This window comes from Brassica rapa, chromosome A08 (genome assembly GCF_000309985.2).
Source record: "Brassica rapa cultivar Chiifu-401-42 chromosome A08, CAAS_Brap_v3.01, whole genome shotgun sequence".
NCBI classification, from domain to species: domain Eukaryota; kingdom Viridiplantae; phylum Streptophyta; class Magnoliopsida; order Brassicales; family Brassicaceae; genus Brassica; species Brassica rapa.
Genome location: NC_024802.2, coordinates 16844261 through 16861847, shown reverse-complemented (window position 1 = coordinate 16861847; position 17587 = coordinate 16844261). Strand labels below are relative to the sequence as shown.

The window sequence follows — 17587 nt, the reverse complement described above, 5'->3', positions numbered from 1 at the left end:
ATTGTTAATCTAAAGGTTGAAAATTTTGACAGATATATGTCTTGTCATATATAGCAGAAACATTATGGGCCGTCGGATGGTGAGGGAGATGTGCGGTGGTGAGCGGTTCCCGCCCTTCTATTTGTTGGGTCTTTTTGACTAGTAGTTACAGACGCACTAAGTTAGTTAGAAACAAGTGGAGAAAAGAGAACTTGTTAGAAGAAACTGCCCCATTAGCTGAAAGTGATCCAAAGTGTTATTAGAAACTTGTAAACTGTCTTAGAGTGTAATTTTCTCTTGTAATAATGTGACGTGATTTTTGTGTGGTTGCAAAGCGAATGCACAACAACCAAAGCTCTTTGTGGAATGATTCTGATTCTCATCTTTGCTAAAGCACTTTCGCTCTACGGTCTTATTGTTGATATCATCCTCTGTTCTCGTGCTGGTCAGGCTAGAGTCGAGATAACTCTGAAAGTGTTTTAATGTTTTTGATATTTTTCAATTTCAATATTCGTGGAATTGTGAGCTTTGAGTTCTCATGAATAGCAAGCAGAAAAATCATTTGATTTTGGTTTAAAACATCAAACCATAATTCAATTATGTAAATATAATAGAATTACAATATCATTAAACAAAACAAAACTTGATTGAAAATTAACAAAAAAAGACATAATTAATTTGTAACAAAATAATAGTTATTCAGTCCTCGATTTTAACTCTTGCACCAATCAAGGCAAATTGCAATACCCACGAGAATGATGAGTAGCACAACGAACGCGGCAATGGCTAATAATGGGATGAAAGTTGGATTCATTTTCTACTTTTTTTTCGTTCACCAAACTTTTCAGTCTTTATAAGTTTTCTTCTCTTTTTCGTTTTACCTAGCAATCAATTATATACATATATATATATACACATATATTGTTGATTCTGAATTTACATTTTTGTGGGTAAGTCACAGAATTTTGAAAAGTTTGGATTTCTTATAAAGAATTGGTAAAAATTGGAAATATTTTGTTAGAAAACAAAGTACATGGAAATTTTCTGTATTGATTCTTAGGTCTAAAATCCTTCTATTTTAACAAAGGCTTTTATCTTAAAATATAGATACACATAATATAGGATCATATCCAATCATAACTAATGTAGATATATACATATCTCAATACCCTCTATCAAGTTGGAGAGTGTAAGTTTCTATCTCCAACATGATAAGAAATACTGAAAATTCTTTCTTACCAAGTGCCTTCGTCAAAAATATTTGCATGTTGCTTCTTTTTCGAAACATGTTTTGTTGTAACAAAACTTCTCACGATCTCATCCCTTAGACATTATTTAAAAAGTGATTTATCATGTGTCATCATCACATTTATTTTGAAAAAAAAATTATGACATAGAATACTAACAATGCTAACATGACTTGAAGTTAATTGTGTCATGAACATTTACATTTAATGTTGATTTCTATTTTCTGTAAAGTTTTTGAAATACTACTCATAGATCATCATTAATAGTAGAAATATAAATAAATAATATTTAAATTTTTTTAAAATATTCTTTTATTTTATTTTTTTAAATTTATATCATCTTTTTTACTAATTTTTTTTTCAAAATTTATGCAGTTCTTTTTAAATGGTCATTTTCTAATCTCAATACCATAAGTTTTTTTAATATCTAAATTTGTTTAGAAATATTATTGAGTAAAAACTTTTCAAAATTATATATATATAGAGAGAGAGAGATATATTATTAAATATTTTTGTAAATATTATTAAATATTATTAAAATAAAGCAAATAATAAAATCTAAAATTATCGAAATGTTCTTTTAAAATATAATTTAAATTCTAAAAGTGGTGCATGAAAACACCTAATCTCCTATCAAATGTTACTTAATTCCAACATGCTTTGTCCTTTTATGGAAAATGGGATTAGCTGCTCATATGAATAGCCGAAGTGTTATCACAATGAATCTTAATTGGTTTGTGTTTGTCAAAACACACGCCAAATGTAGTCAGTAGACTCTTCAACCAAATCATCACTTTAATTGTATCCGACATTGCTTTCTATTCTGCCTCCGTCTACGAGCGAAAGTCTATGTCTTGTGTTGAATGTTTTCCAAGAAACCAATGACCCAACTAACTGAATAAACCATGCCGTTTAAAACATTTTCGTGTGATGGAAAAGGCTCCTCAATCTGCATCACACCAAGCACTCAAAGTCAAAGTCTGCATTGCCTTAAGTAACATTCTTTGTCTTGGGTTCCATATCATATATCCTACCACACAAATGGCTGCATCCCAATGCTCCTGTTCCGGAGCTTACATAAATTTGGAAAGAGTACAAATTGCTTACGGCAACTCAGGTCTAGTATATATAATAGGGCAATTTTCTCAGATAGTCATTTTTAAGTTTTTGTCACAAAATAACAATCAAACAAGAAAATGACCAATATAGCATTTTTATTTTGAAATTTTTAATATTTATTTTTTATTTTTATAAATTTAAAATTCTATCTCCAAAATTTCACCTTTTAACTCTAAACTTTAAGTTCAGATTAGTTAACCCTAAAATAAAAATACATGTTTATTTTTTAATAAAACTTATTTTGGTCATTTTCTTCATTGAAGGTTATTTTAATGGCAAAAACTTAAAATGCTATCCTTGAAAATTTCTCTATATAATATTAATAAAAAACAATTACCTAACTGTTTTAATGAAATTTATATTGTCTGACAAGGTTACTTTTGCTTTCATGTGTCAAAAGATCGAGTATTTTCGTTAGGCATGAGCATTCGGATAACCGGTTCAGATCGGATCGGGTTTTTCAGATTTTGGATATTTCGAAACTAGAGAAATTGGTACCTATCGGATAATTTAAAATTTGGTTCTGATACGGTTCGGTACCTGCCGGATCCGGTTACATCTAAAGTAACCAAAAAATTAACGGATTCGATCCGGTTCTTTACCAAACCATTTAATTCGATAGAACCGAATATAATCCAAAAGAACCAAAAATATTCTAAATATCCGAAAAACATAAACAAGAGTTAAAAGATAACTAAAATTATAATACGATAACATAACATAACCATTTTAATATAACCAAAGCAAAGATTAATCTCCAAAATGAAAACAAACATAATAGATTTCTAAGGTTATCTTAATTAAGGTTTAATTCAGGTCTTTCGGATATCCATACGGATCCCCGATATACATGTATCTGATCCGGTATCCGACCAAATTTTAAACTTTATCCAACCGGATATTTTCCTGTATCCGAATCTGATCTGAAACCCCATTTTGGGTAATTCGGATCTTCGGATCTGGGAAATATGCCCATGTCTAATTTTCGTGATGGAGATGGATTTACCTCTAAATTTTTACTCAAACTCTAAATGAGAAATCTTTTAAACCATTCACTCGAACTACCCCCGGAATTTATTTATTTTTTACCGTGACGTTTGCGTAACCGATACCGTACAGGCAAAAGAGAGTCGAGCTTTCTTATAACCTTCCAGATGACTTGAAGGGTTTTAGGTTTCTCAAGCGATTAGAGAGCTTCTCTCTCTCTCTCTCTCTCTCCAACGTTTTGACAATGGTTCCTCGTCGAGTTTCCGACACAAAGGCGATTGTCCGTATCCTCACCCAAACATTCAGGGCTTCGCAGCTGTCCGTCGCCTCTCTACTCGGAGTAGCTGGCTTCTTATACGCCCTAAAGTCCGGTAGATTCCGCAACCTAAATCTCTTATTCTCCGGTACAAGACAAGACGACGAAGATGATGATGATGATGATGATGATGCTATGCTCGTACCGGGCCTTCAAAATCTCGGCAACAATTGCTTCCTCAACGTCATCCTTCAGGTACTCGAATAGTATTTTTGATTATGGACTCTTCCATCTTTTTGTGTAATCTTTTGAATTTGACCTTTAAACAGGCTCTCGCGAGCTGCAAAGACTTTCGGAGTTATCTTCAATGGGTTTTAGATGATGCGAGTGAAACTGATGAACAGTTCCCTCTTACGCTTGCTTTGTCTGATTTATTACAAGGTTTTGTGTGTGTGTCTCTTTCTCTCTCCTGAGTATAAATACTAGTGAGTAGTGACTTTTGATTAGGCTTTAATCATGTGTCAATTGTTACTGCCAGAGCTCTGCACAGTTGGCTGCTCTCTTTCGTGAGTATATCAAAATAGTGACAGTTAATTAGGCTTTAATCTTTGGTTAATTGTTTCTGACAGAGCTCTGCACAGCTGGGAGAAGACAATCTGTATCTAGTCCTCGTCAAGTCATGCTGGCATTGACTCATTATGTCAGAAATTTCAATTTGACATGCCAACAGGTTAGCTTACATTGTCATCTAGAAGGATGCTTATACTTGATTTTGATCATTTCCTCATCTATAAGTTTTGAAATATAGGACGCAGCAGAAGCTCTTCTTCATCTAATATCTTCTTTGCAAGAAGAGATTGTTGTTTGCTATCGTCCTACCAAAACTAGTAATCTTTCGGATATAATGTTTTCTCGCAACTTGAGGATGGTTGCTGCGCCTAGTGAAGAAGGTCTCAATGATTTGAAGAGATGGCATAAACATTTGCGTGGACCGTTCGATGGGATTCTTGGTAGTACGTTGATGTGTCGAACTTGTTCTTCTCAGGTGATTTTGGCTTTATTATTTTTAGATAATCTCTCAATCTCACCCTTTAATAATCTTCTCTTGATTTTTTGCAGATTTCGTTGGAGTTTCAGTTTTTCCATACGTTGCCTCTTTCTCCTCTGCTATATAGTGGTAGTTCCAACATTGTATGTGTTACTGAAGGTCCATCTCTTTATTTTTTATTACTATTTTTGTGGAATTTAAAACTTCTCTAGAAAGAACATTTCTCAAGCTGTTTCTTGGTTTGCTCTTAGGTGTTGGGATGCACTTTGGAGAATTGCTTGAAGAAGTTTCTTGGCGCGGAGAAAGTGGAAAACTACTTCTGCCATAGATGCTGGCACGTTGCTGCTGTGAAATATTCATCTGCGATGAGAGCAGCTGAGACAGATATCGAAAAGATCAAGAACTGTGGTGGAGACGACAAATGTGACTGTAAAGCTTCTCATCATCTTCAGAGAATGCCATGGTCAAACAGCTATTCCTTTATATTAAAGCAATTAACCATTGCCCGTTTCCCAAAGGTATTTATTTACTTACTGAAACTAGACTCGAAAATTTAGATTGAAGCCTGAGAAAGTGTTGAATTGTTTACAGCTTCTATGCGTTCAAGTGCAACGTGCTTCATTGAACATGTTTGGAGAGTCGGTCAAGCTATCGGTAGAGACTCTTTGCCTCTCTACATGAGTCATATTTACTACTACTACTAGTTGTGTTCTAATCTGAGTTTATGAATATAGGGACATGTCGCTTTCCCGCTTGTCTTGGACCTCTCCTTATTTTCACAGTCTTCAATAGGATTAAACATAGAAAAGAATGAGGTGTCACAGTACTTAAATCCTGAAGCATCATCAAGAAACCATGGTGGCATGTATAGGCTTGTGACAGTGGTGGAACATTTTGGTATGACCGGAAGCGGACACTATACTGTTTATAGAAGTGTGAGAGTAGCATCACAAGAAGATGCAGATTGTGAGGAATCGAGGTGGTTCAGTATATCTGATTCAGAAGTTGGCAGAGTATCGGAGAGTGATGTTCTTGGTGCTGAAGCTAGCCTGCTCTTCTATGAGAAGCTTTAATCAAGAAGGCAGTTTTGGTTATTCATTTGGATTGAGTATTTTTGATTCTTGTGTTTCCAAGTTTATTTTTTTTTGTGAACTTGACATAGTGAATATTTTATAACTAGTGGTTGAAGAGTTTTTCTTTATGTAACATGAGTTTATGAATTCTCATATAGTCTAACACTCATAAAGTAAACTAGTAATAAAAGTTGAGTTTTCATCCAATAGCTCTTTTTTTCAGAACATTTCAAATACTATTTTATCATAATGAACTGATCATGTTCATTTAATTATGTGATGTCGATAGAGTAAAAGATTAAATAATTGGTGGGTCAAGTTGTTTTTTCAGCTAACTTGTATTTATGGATTCCCATGTAGCCAAACAATACACTAATGTATTACTCCATCCATATCAGTTTAACTGTTGTTTAAGAATTTTGATTTTGTTTCAAAATAAGTGATATTTTCACAATTTTAGGTAAAATATAATATCATTTTAAAAGTTTAATCAATTATAAAATACTGCATTTTTTTATTGGTTGAATTAGTTTTGTTTAATGTTATTTTATGTAATCAAAACCAATTACATAAAAATTTGTATTTTCTTAATATTTGTGCAAAAACTTTAAATACCTCTTAAAATGATACAGAGAGAGTAACATTGATTTAGTTATGGAATGGTGTTACACTATTATTACTGAAACCAAACCATCCTTTATGTTTCGTTTACAATTGATATAATATGTGATCCTTGATTAGAATGGCAATCCGCAGCGAAAATTAAAAAAAGTTCTTGTTTGTGTACCACTTTCGATAACATTATTCATTAATCTATATGTGAAAGAGTTGTTTTTGAAAAATTTAAAGATTGAGAAATGTTGGTCAACATAAACAGAAGATGAAGCAAATAAAAGAACATAAAACACACAATGTTGATTTCTTCCCAATTTAATTTGATAAGAACATATGTATTTATCATCTTTTAGAGAGAAAGAGAGAGCAAATCCTCTTTATATATATATACTCTTAGGCAAAAGATGGATTAAGAAAATAAATGAAAAAAGAATAAATACATAGGGAATGAACCAAATTGATGAAGTAAATGGAATCACTAATCAATAAAAATGATTGTTTTCAGTAATTTTTTTTGAAATTATAATTTAAAAATATAAGAAGAATTATTTCCCATTTTCTTAGTTAAAACTAGTACAACAAAAACAATTGCTTTATTTTCCATAAAAGGCTAATTTTTCTGGTATATATAACTATTACCAAAATTATAGTAATTTTCAGATAGTGACCAATTGTTTTTAAATAAACTAGTGAACTCTTAATATATCGAGGTATTTTTTTTTTCTTTATGAAGCTCTAAATAACAACAAATATACTTTTTTATTCATATGTTTCATAGTACCAACGTTTTTAGAAGAAAAATATATAAGCATAAATATTTGTCTTTTAAGGTGTTGTTCTTACAACCGTCGAAGATTTTTGTTACCGTCCAAGATCTGCTTCATCTCTGGATTGACATCAACAACGTGATACATTAGTGATATTTAAATTTAACATGATCTAACAAACACATACTATATAAATGTGTTATTTTCCATCTTAATTCTTGTGCGTAATACATATAACATCTTTAGAAATTATAATAAACAAAATGTAGAACTTCAGTTGCTTATTTAGATGAATATAATAACTTTGTTATTTAACATATACAATAGAAGCATATGGACATGAGAGACTTCAGAATAAATGTTAATTACCTTGTTTTATGATGTGAGATGTTATGTTTAAAAACACAAAAATTAAAAGACTTGCTTTTGTCTAGCAAACAACAATAAAATATATATTAAAAATGATTTAACCAAACTTAAAAAATAAAACAGTTGAAAAGCTTTCAGTAAAGTTAAAAGTCAACCTCAGAATCTTAGAATATCTTAGAATTTGGAAAATCAAAAACCTAATAAAATTAAACAGAGATATCATTTTCTCTGTGGTTCTAATTTCAGAAAACAAATATGTACCACATTTTGTTATTTTCCATTTTGTTCTATAAAAAGAGGAATTGTGTCTGTGCCATATATGTCAAAATTTACATGAAAGGAACGAATAGGAATGTAACATCCCCCTCCCCCCTCACGTTCTTCTCCTTCATAGTGAGGTCCTATGAAACATTCCTGTATGGAAAAAAAAAAAAAAAGAGTTACTAGACATGTAACGACCAAAGAGTGTTACTAGAAATGCAAACAAGTTCCCAGGGTTTTTTAGGCCGTAATCTTTCTGTGTTTATTGATTTTGTTTTACTTTACCTGTGGATTCATTGTAATGAGCTTCAATGCTTTTGAAGCTTTATTTTATCTTCTGAAGGTTCCACTTCCCGTAGATCTTTTACCGCAGCACCAAAGCTTACGCTGTCTCCATTTGTAAACTTTCGGGACGACAAAGATAAGCCAAAATCAAATGGTCCTCGTGAGTCAGCCTGCATTTAAGAAAATCATATATCAATTATTCGGAACCCAAACTGTAGTTTTAACCAACTTTTTTGATTAAGGTGAGTCTTCCATTTAAGTATTTAATTATACAGCAAATAAAGCAGAGAGACCAGACAGTTAGAAATCTCACTTACCCACTTGATTCCTGAAAATCCAAGGCTGCTGTCCTGATTAAACACCCCTGAACCAAACAACCCTTTTGCAGGTTTAGATTCATCTTTCTGTTGCTGCTCCTCAGTTTCTTCACTTACCTGCCAAATCTCAAACCACATAATCACGAGTTGCAAGTTATAAATTAGTCAGAAATGAATACTGAAAGAAATTAAAACATGGGATAGGTTTAACCTGCTCAAGAACCGTGGGTGAGGTTGTAGTGCGCTTTCGGAATGAAAATGCATGGCATGTGTCTTCTGCGTCGAGTATAGACGAATGTGACACCTCGGGAGGAGGAGGTGCATGACAAGGACCTCGAGGCTGATCTTTTGTTTGGTTCACAAGGAATGCATCCAATGAATCAGAGATTAGAGGTAATGGTTGTTGTGAGGTAGCTCCCCTGGTCTCCCAAGTTTTGTTACTCCCCTCTCCTCGTGATGATGCTTCAGAAAGAAAGGCTCCAATGCTAACACTTCGCTGCTGATTACCGCTATTATTATGAGTTGATTCTTCTTTACCGCGTCTGCCTTGTAAAGATGCCTCGGAAAACAGACCTCCAATGCTTATGTTTGTAAGATTCTCGTCCCAGAGAGTTGGGTTCGCATTTGAATTTTTAGAACCGTTCCCGAAGTTCCCCTTCAAAGATACTTCAGAAAGTAAGCCGCCAATACTTAAGCTTGTTAAACCATCGTCCCATTGAAAAAATGTTGGTCCAGATCCGTTATTTATCTTCTTCTCCTGGTTAAACAAAGTTGTCAAGTATAAGATTTGAGTCCAAAAACAAGAGATAAGCAAAACTACTTTTACTAAGCATACCGCTGCTGACTCGACTGGTCCATCAGGTGGAGTGTTTGCAGAGAGAGGCGGGTCAGTCACTTGAGTTAGGTTCTCTAAACCAAACATCTGCTTTCCATTCTCTCTTTTGTCACAGAAGATGTTCTGAGGTTCTACATTTGGAAAACAAGTGATACCCGGAGTTGATGGAGATGGCGGTTCATTTGTTTTATTACAAAGCTCAGAAGACCATCCATACCTAAACAAAATAAACACTCATAAGACGCGGCTATGCTTATAAAGTTGCGTTGAAAGGTATAATACAGATGCAAACCTTAAGCGGAATAGGGATGGAGCTCCAACAGCCACATAGACATCCCTTATCGTGATGCTGCTGTCTGGTGTCCATTTAAGACCAGAAGTGAGTCTCGATTTATCATATGGGTACAAGGTAGGATCTCCCCGAGCTATCTCTGAGCTTCCCCATTTACTGTGAATGTGTTGAAGCACTGAAAAAACCTTCTTCCGTGAGCTAAGAGTGAGTTCCAAATATGGGTGAAAGCCATCCTTACAAAGTTTCAAAAAAAAAACAAAATTAGAAAAACATCCACCAGAATATGTCCATGTCTTGTAGTCAGATCTTAGACTTTTTTTACCTTTTCTAATCCTTGACGTGTATGAGCATCCACAGGAAAAAGCTGCAACTTCATTTTTCCACAACGTCTAACCTCTTTGTCCGAATGGAGAGCAAGAACAGGTACTTGTTGAGCTCCGTCTTTGGTATTCATTAACCTTTGAACTCGAGAGGATGGAGACTCGTCTGGAGAATCAGAAGGGGACTTCCTCTTCTCTCTTTTACTATTATGCTTCCCTATAACAATACCAACAAATCCTTGATAAGAACATAAAAAACAATACAAGTCTGTCATCCTTTTGGTAAAAATAACTTGAAATATTACCAGACTCGTTGACTTTCTTAGTAGTTGTTTTCATACACTTATTGGCTCTGGTGAATTTTCCTCTGGCTTTGATCTCCTTTGAGGATTCAGTTGAACTCTCAGTCTTCTTTCTAGCCATTCTGGAAAAATAAAAAAACAATCAAAACTCAAAATCTAAACACCTCGCAGATCTAGATTCATCCACAACTAATCTTATCAACATGTTCACATAAGCAAATAGTTACAATCAAAATCAATTCAGAATTGTTAAACAACACACAGTTAATAAACACAATCAAATCGTCGTGCTCTTCAGTAGCAAAACCTCCCCGATTACTCAGGATCCAAAACCTAGAAATTCAAATCTCGACTTAATCCACCACCGAACGAAAACTCCAGAGATAATTAAATTCAAAATTAGGTTCTAATCGGAACCCTAGAAATCCAGAGCTCGATGATCCAACCGAACGAAAATCTCAAAATCAATTAGGCATGACGAAATTCAAAATTCGTAACCAGATATAACAAACAGCTAGAGAGCATGAGAAATTACGGTAACATCTCAAAATCAATCAACAGGTGAACGATCGGTGGAGAAAAGTCAAAACGTATCTGAGAGATCGATACAGTCACAAACCTCATCGGTTATCGAATCCGAGACGCGAAAGAGAGCTTACTGAAGGAGAATACGATGGAGCTGTCAGACGAAGTCCTTCGAGAAGAGGCGATTAGCAAAAAAATCTCCGAGAGCAGGGAGTGGGGAAAAAAGTAAGGGCGGGAATGAAAATGTTGAAAATAAAATTCCTCCCTCCATTGCTTTTTCTATTATACCATCAAAACGATATTCAGAATTAATTTGAGGTCGGTTTGTTTATATGGGCCGAATGTGCGGCCCGTTAATTAAAATCTTAGTCCACCAGCTTAACACATCAAGGACTGACATGTTTTTTAAATTTAAAGCAGATTGGTTGCTTCCGAGACAGTATAATTTGGTTGACACATTCAATGCTGCTTCACACTTTGACGTACTAACAAGGAAGATATAGCAACCATTAATACGTATGAGTTTCTTTCGCCATAATGTAAGCTTTTAGTTAAAAGTTAAAACTATGGTATGTGATCTCTCTCTCTCTCTCTCTCTCTGGAATTGATTTTTGTGAAGTATATCAATTCGACGTCATTTTCAAAAACTATTTGTGGAATCATTGTTAATTTGATTTTATGCGATTTATTCAATAGGAATAAAATACACTTGGTTGCAATTTAATTCAAGATTGCAATGATCAGTCCATAGAGTTTCTTTTGTCTACCAATCATAGTTTAACTGACCAAAATTTGTGTTCCAGGACCAATATATTTCATTAGTTTCATCATGCGGATACGGAATCCATTCTATATTTTTGTTGTTATTGGACTTTAAAAATGATGTACTAGCTTATGTAAAAAAAAAACAGTCAGGTTTGATATAAACACATGTATTTCATACGGTCACAGAATGTGACTTTTGTATTATGAATCTATGATAATAACGCCTGGTATCTAACTGAAACTCACCATGAAAAGAAAAACAGTTCACGTGAAAAGCATCGAATAGCGACAACGAGACTCAGATACTTAACGGAGCTACAAAACACACAAATTTTAATTAAAAATTGAAAAAAATATAATATGCATATAGAAAGTAGAAACTCACAAGAAAGTTTAGTGTGTGTTTGGATCTTTAACCAAACGGAACCTCTGTCTTTTAATTTTTGGGGTTGTCCCACACTACATAGATTGTCCTTTTGTCGAATAGAAAACTGGTCACGCCTTTTTAGTTCCACACTTCTCGTTTCCATCTCTCCTCCACTTTTTCCACTTTTATACACTTTCTCCAATTTTTTTCGAATAAACCAGTGTGATTATGTGATGAAAATAACATTTGTTTTTTTTTTGCTACTCTAAACATATAGCTATTTTATTTAGCTATTTCATAAATTTAAATTAAACATAAGAAATACACCTCTTAAATATACTGAACACTTGTGTTATATTTTTGTTAAATGATCTATACAAAATCTCTAAATTTTAACTCATGTCGCTAGCTTTTAAAGAAGAAAGCGAGGGAAAGAAACAAATAAAATTAAATTAAATTAAAAATTAAAAAAGAGAAAAAGATTCTACTCTCTGTCCTCTCTCTTAAAATGGCAGGAAGGAGACTCTCATGTGAAGAAGTCCTCCGTAACTGAAAAATAAAAAAATAATAATAAAATCACTCGAAGTTCCACGATTTCTCTCTCTAAAATTCATGTTGATTTAGCCTTGACTTCCTCCGTCTCCCCACCGCCGCCTCGGTAGCGACCGTCGTCTATCTCCGTTACCTGGTAAAAAAAAACATGTTCTCTCTCTCTCCTGAAGACTTACACATATCTCTGTCGTTCCGATTAAGATACGTGATTGTCTGAGATTCGTATGAGTATCAGATCTGGCTTGAATTTTATAGTTAGAGAGACTCATGTTGGAGCTTTTAGATCCTCAGATGATTTTAGAATTGAGATTGTTCATAATTGATGATCATAAGATTTTTTTTACTTTGATTCTACTCTCTTCATATGTTTCTAATTAAAAGGTTTAAATCTTCTGCAGAGATCTGAATTGATTTTATTTATAAAAAATAAAAAAAAATGGCTGCAACAAGCAAGACGGATCAAAAAGCGGCTTTAGACATTGCATCATGGCTCTTCAACGTCGTTACTTCCGTTGGAATCATCCTCGTTAACAAAGCCTTGATGGCTACTTACGGCTTTAGTTTCGGTCTGTCTCTTTTATCTTAATAGTCAACGGTGTTGACTCGGTTTCGAACATGACTAAACTGATTAAGATCTGGTTTTGGCACAGCTACGACGTTAACCGGTTTGCATTTCGGAACAACGACACTGTTGACAACTTTCTTGACGTGGCTTGGTTATATCCAACCTTCTCAGCTTCCCTGGCCCGATCTTCTCAAGTTCGTTTTGTTCGCTAACTTCTCGATCGTTGGGATGAACGTCAGCCTCATGTGGAACTCCGTTGGCTTCTACCAGATTGCGAAGCTGAGTATGATCCCAGTTTCTTGTCTTCTAGAAGTTGTTCTTGACAACGTCAGGTATTCGAGGGATACAAAGCTTAGCATTTTGTTGGTTCTTGCTGGTGTTGCCGTCTGCACTGTTACCGATGTCAGTGTCAACCTCAACGGCTTCCTCGCTGCCGCTATTGCTGTCTGGAGCACCGCCCTTCAGCAATACGTAAGCCTTAATTGGCTTGTAAACCCCAAAAACATAGTGAGGTCTGATGATCTCTAACAAATGATACTGTTGTGTTTTGCAGTATGTACATTATCTACAGAGGAAATATTCGCTTGGTTCTTTCAATTTACTGGCGCATACCGCTCCAGTACAAGCTGCATCGTTGCTGTTGGTCGGGCCATTTCTAGACTACTGGTTGACTAACCAAAGAGTTGATGCATTCAACTTTTCATTCATATCTCTGGTAAAAGATGCATACTAGGCTCTTAGTTGTTGGCACGTTTGAGATTGGTCTAATTCAATTTTTGTTGGTGGCAGTTCTTCTTGATACTCTCGTGTAGTATCGCGGTCGGGACCAATCTGAGTCAGTTCATTTGTATAGGAAGATTCACGGCGGTGTCTTTCCAAGTACTTGGTCACATGAAGACAATCCTGGTTTTGGTTTTGGGATTCACCTTCTTCGGTAAGGAAGGTTTAAACATGCAAGTGGTGCTTGGAATGCTCATTGCGATTCTCGGTATGATCTGGTACGGTAATGCATCTTCTAAACCGGGAGGTAAAGAGCGTCGTAGCCTCTCTATCCCCGTAACCAAGGCACAGAAACTCAGCGGGTTATCTGAAACATCTGAGTCTGATGGAAAGGTCTAAACGAAAGAAGTGATCGTTTTGACATAGAAACAAGAACAAGCGTCTCAGATACAAACAAAACAGGTAGAAAATATCATATGGAATATTTACAAACAAAGGGTTTTAATTATTTAATTACCAGACCATGTTTTTCTTTTCTTACATAGCATTTTGTTTTCTGCCTTTTCTTTTTTGGTTATCAATTTTGGGCTTTGCATTTTGTATTTTTTTTTACTAATTCTCTCACACAAGAAATATCAACAACTAGTGTCCGGCTCCGTACTACGTACGGGTAAAAAATTCTTAAATTTGATATCAAAATCAAAATGTATTAACACAACATTTATTATTGTGTCTGTCTATCTTACACAATATTGCATCCGCAGTAACATTGTGTAATAATAGTTGAAAAAACTTGGGAGAACGAATACTCCCAACAATAACATTAAAAAAACTGTAATATAAAAAGAAAACATAAGATATAATGAAGATCAATTCTTATGGGGGAATGCAACTTAAAGGCTAGCTAGATTTTTTTGTAACACTAAAGGCTAGCTAGTTTGTAATACGAATATGAATCGAAACTATGAAAAGTAATGATAAAACTAAAAGTTTGCATAATCAATTAACTTTTCTATTGGACGACATTTCTTTTTACTATGTAGTGCTTCGAAAATGTTGGGAATATGATTTAAACTCTAATATCTTCTAGTTTTGCATATGGCCAACCCCTAAATTTTAGTTTTATGACTTTATCTACTTTTGTTTTTAATCAGCTTTCCACATTTGCTTGAGACTTGTATTAATATTAATGCTCCACTAACCGAATGTTTACCCGTTTTCTTTGGAATCATCACCAAAACATGCAAGCACTCTAGTAATTACCAAAAAAAATAAATTCTTTGATTGACGTATTTACCTTTCTTAAAAAGAGTAACAAAATTGATTTGTAAATAGCTAGGGTTTTATATAGTAGAGTTGAATGAACTTGTGTTTACCTCATTCGCAAACAACTCTTTGATTTCCCTGTCCTTCTCTTTTGAAGAAATTAGCTTTGAAACGGTAGTATAATACTTTATCAAAAAAAAAAAAAAAAAAAAAAACGGTAGTATAATATCCAAGTGACATCTTTTATCTGAATAATGCTTAAAGAATCAAATGATATAGATTTGAGCAGAATATAAAAAATGAATAGAATATAGTAGTCACAAACCTCTTTTGATTTTTGCTGATACACTGAAAATAAGAAGAAAAAAAAACTGAGGAAGAATATGGAACATGGAGAAGAAGAAAGAAAAAAGCCAATATATATAAGTTGAAACTGTTTGATATTTTTGTGCCATAATTTGGGAGTTACATATGACGTTAAAGTGATCGTGGGGATTTGAGAAAATTTAGGATCTGAAAACTAAAAAGTATGTTTATTCATTTTTTTTGTTAAAATAATTTCTGTCACAATTGATTTATTTTTTCAAATTTCTGAAAAAATAGAAGTGGACAGTTAATATTTAAACTGCAGAAAAACAGGAGATACAAATAAAATTTTAATTATTTTTATTTTTAATTGTTTTGAAATTTTTTTCCACGTGTCGGTATTTGATTCGTCAGGCGACTTGCGTTTTAGTATATAAAGGATGCTACTGAATAAAATCTCAATTTTATTTTTTTATGTTAATTTTTGTCCTCACCCTCAGTATCTACGTTTCTTTTGTTACGTGAATATTTATTTATTGGGTCAATGAGTGTTCATCCTAAAAGAAATACTTGCATTCAAAATGAACGGAATTTTATAGTGGTTCCTTGAAAGTTGTATGCATATATGGTTGGAGATATCATGGTGTTTAATTTACGTAACATTTTACTTATTTCATTAACAATATAATATAGTATAAAGTTCTTTGAAGATTTGCACCAAAAAATAGCTCTTCGAAGATGATTTTCTATTAAGCAAAAAAGATAATTTTATATATCAAGCACATGGACTCGCCCCGTTATCGTCGGGTTGAGAGATGTTTAATTAAATACGTATTTTTTGAACAAAGAAAAAATACGTGTTTTGAAACTTTTAAGACAGAGACTGGAGATAGAAGGAACGGTGTTGACACGGGTAAATCTCAGTTTAACAGGTCGTTGCCTGGGAAAAGTCTGCTTACGTGTGCGTGTAGTGTTAGAACGGATCTCTCCTCGCACGTGCGTCTGTTATTTGACGTTTGATTGTTTGAAGGATAAAATGTGTGACACTTTATTATTTGGAGAAAATAATACCCGTTAATCCGTTATTTATTTGGGGAAAATTATACCCGTTATTGGATGGAAGCCCACACGAATTATCATGTTTTCATACTAATGAAAAGAACCTGAGTTTGTCTCTACAGATAAAAAGAAACAAAAGTTAAATGGATTTTTAGATATCATGTGAAATAAATGGTTACTAGACGATTTTTTCGTACACAGATGCAAACAGTTACAAAATAATAAAATCATTATAATTGATTAAATTTTATTTTTATTTATTGATAAGTTTAACTTATTTTGTAGTTTATATTTTAGAAAGGCAAATATAATACTGTTTTAAATTACATTATTTTGTTATCTTATTTAAATATTTGATTTTGCGTATAATAATTTAGATCGGTTAAGTTATTTTTGGTATGTTGAGTTGTATATATTTTCCAAAAGAATTTTAATTATACTAAATCAGATTATATATAACAAATTTATTTTCTCAAATTTCTAAATATGTATTTAATAATTGATATATTTTGTTTTGCTTAAATTTATGAGAAAAATTTGAAGTGTTTATCAGAAGTTGTATAAGTGAATCAAATTGAAATCTTTTAAAACCACGTCGATCATTAGAGTTTTAGAACTTAAAAGTAATCTAATTACTTTTATTAAATACCACATTGGCACATTCATAGGAAAACAATTTGCTTATGGAATTGGATTTGAGATAATTACTTGTTTATTTTAATAGATATTGAAACATTCACGTAGTATTAGGTTTGGAAATCTATAATTGTGAAAAGAAAAATTGTATAAAATTGTGAGAGAATTTGTTTAAAATAAGAGATTGAATATATCCAAAAAATAAATATTACTTAAGAAAATTTATAATTAAGAGAAAATAACTTTCTTTAGTATAGTAAAGTAAATACTGATTTAGTAAATAAATTGACTTTTTCTTATGAAAATTATTATATTTTAATGAAAAATATTTAACTTACGTTATTAACAATCATAGAAAAATGTTCTTGAACAAAAAGTATCCAGAAACTTTTATGGAGTGAGGTTTTATATAAATGGAAATTCATTTGTTTTAAATAATATGTTTTAAATATCAAAAATCACTATATTTTTGTTTTAAATATTTTTCTGATACTAAATTTCTATATGATATATGATTTTATAAAAACATATTAAGAAAAAATAAAATATAAATAGATAATATTAGTAATGGAAATTAGTAAAATAGTTTATGAAATTGAGATTTATATAAAATGAATTTTCTTATTGTCAAATTACATATTTTAAATATAACAAATCGCTATTTACTTTTACTTTTAAGTTACTTTCTTTTTGATACTAAATTTCTTTTATGATATTGATATGATTATCTATATACATATATATATTAAAAACG

General features: G+C 32.8%; 3 protein-coding genes across 7 annotated transcripts; 2 read left to right on the top strand and 1 right to left on the bottom strand.

The window, feature by feature from the left end:
• Window positions 1-149: 149 nt before the first annotated feature.
• On the top strand, window positions 150-5872 carry LOC103835125 (ubiquitin carboxyl-terminal hydrolase 27). 2 transcript variants are annotated; one of them, XM_009111225.3, is made up of 8 exons: window positions 3577-3843; window positions 3918-4029; window positions 4218-4318; window positions 4397-4633; window positions 4708-4779; window positions 4888-5154; window positions 5228-5290; window positions 5371-5872. In XM_009111225.3, the coding sequence occupies exons 1-8, from the start codon at window positions 3577-3579 to the stop codon at window positions 5707-5709; spliced, it is 1458 nt and encodes a 485-aa protein (XP_009109473.1). In that variant the 3' UTR covers window positions 5710-5872. The 2 variants fall into 2 exon arrangements, 1 of the variants encoding a protein (XP_009109473.1); XR_004450198.1 differs by lacking the exon at window positions 5371-5872 and having other exon boundaries at window positions 150-3843; window positions 4708-4795.
• A 1750-nt stretch (window positions 5873-7622) lies between these two features.
• Window positions 7623-10934, bottom strand: LOC103835124. Of its 4 annotated transcripts, none has more exons than XM_018653474.2 (10): window positions 10692-10934; window positions 10076-10194; window positions 9939-9987; window positions 9773-9893; window positions 9451-9683; window positions 9159-9375; window positions 8535-9080; window positions 8324-8440; window positions 8007-8176; window positions 7623-7874 (listed from the first exon to the last, which is right to left on the bottom strand). In XM_018653474.2, the coding sequence occupies exons 1-9, from the start codon at window positions 10694-10696 to the stop codon at window positions 8030-8032; spliced, it is 1554 nt and encodes a 517-aa protein (XP_018508990.1). In that variant the 5' UTR covers window positions 10697-10934; the 3' UTR covers window positions 7623-7874; window positions 8007-8029. The 4 variants fall into 4 exon arrangements, with proteins under 4 accessions (XP_018508990.1, XP_033133005.1, XP_009109472.1 ...); XM_033277114.1 differs by having other exon boundaries at window positions 10732-10832; XM_009111224.3 differs by having other exon boundaries at window positions 9773-9987.
• Window positions 10935-12170: 1236 nt separating this feature from the next.
• Window positions 12171-14205, top strand: LOC103835123 (UDP-rhamnose/UDP-galactose transporter 4). The gene is made up of 5 exons (XM_009111223.3): window positions 12171-12417; window positions 12680-12847; window positions 12932-13317; window positions 13400-13561; window positions 13636-14205. The coding sequence occupies exons 2-5, from the start codon at window positions 12718-12720 to the stop codon at window positions 13963-13965; spliced, it is 1008 nt and encodes a 335-aa protein (XP_009109471.1). The 5' UTR covers window positions 12171-12417; window positions 12680-12717; the 3' UTR covers window positions 13966-14205.
• The last annotated feature ends 3382 nt before the right edge of the window (window positions 14206-17587 follow it).

Excerpts from the sequence above, each read along its gene's own strand:
- LOC103835125 (XM_009111225.3), top strand. The coding sequence starts at position 3,577 with ATGGTTCCTCGTCGAGTTTCCGACACAAAGGCGATTGTCCGTATCCTC. Across the intron at positions 4,634-4,707 it reads GTCGAACTTGTTCTTCTCAG|ATTTCGTTGGAGTTTCAGTT; the intron begins GTGATTTTGGCT and ends GATTTTTTGCAG. Across the intron at positions 5,291-5,370 it reads GAGAGTCGGTCAAGCTATCG|GGACATGTCGCTTTCCCGCT; the intron begins GTAGAGACTCTT and ends TTATGAATATAG.
- LOC103835124 (XM_009111224.3), bottom strand. Across the intron at positions 9,988-10,075 it reads TAAGAAAGTCAACGAGTCTG|GGAAGCATAATAGTAAAAGA; the intron begins GTAATATTTCAA and ends GTATTGTTATAG. Across the intron at positions 9,376-9,450 it reads CCATCCCTATTCCGCTTAAG|GTATGGATGGTCTTCTGAGC; the intron begins GTTTGCATCTGT and ends TATTTTGTTTAG.
- LOC103835123 (XM_009111223.3), top strand. The coding sequence starts at position 12,718 with ATGGCTGCAACAAGCAAGACGGATCAAAAAGCGGCTTTAGACATTGCA. Across the intron at positions 13,318-13,399 it reads GCACCGCCCTTCAGCAATAC|TATGTACATTATCTACAGAG; the intron begins GTAAGCCTTAAT and ends TGTGTTTTGCAG. Across the intron at positions 13,562-13,635 it reads ACTTTTCATTCATATCTCTG|TTCTTCTTGATACTCTCGTG; the intron begins GTAAAAGATGCA and ends TGTTGGTGGCAG.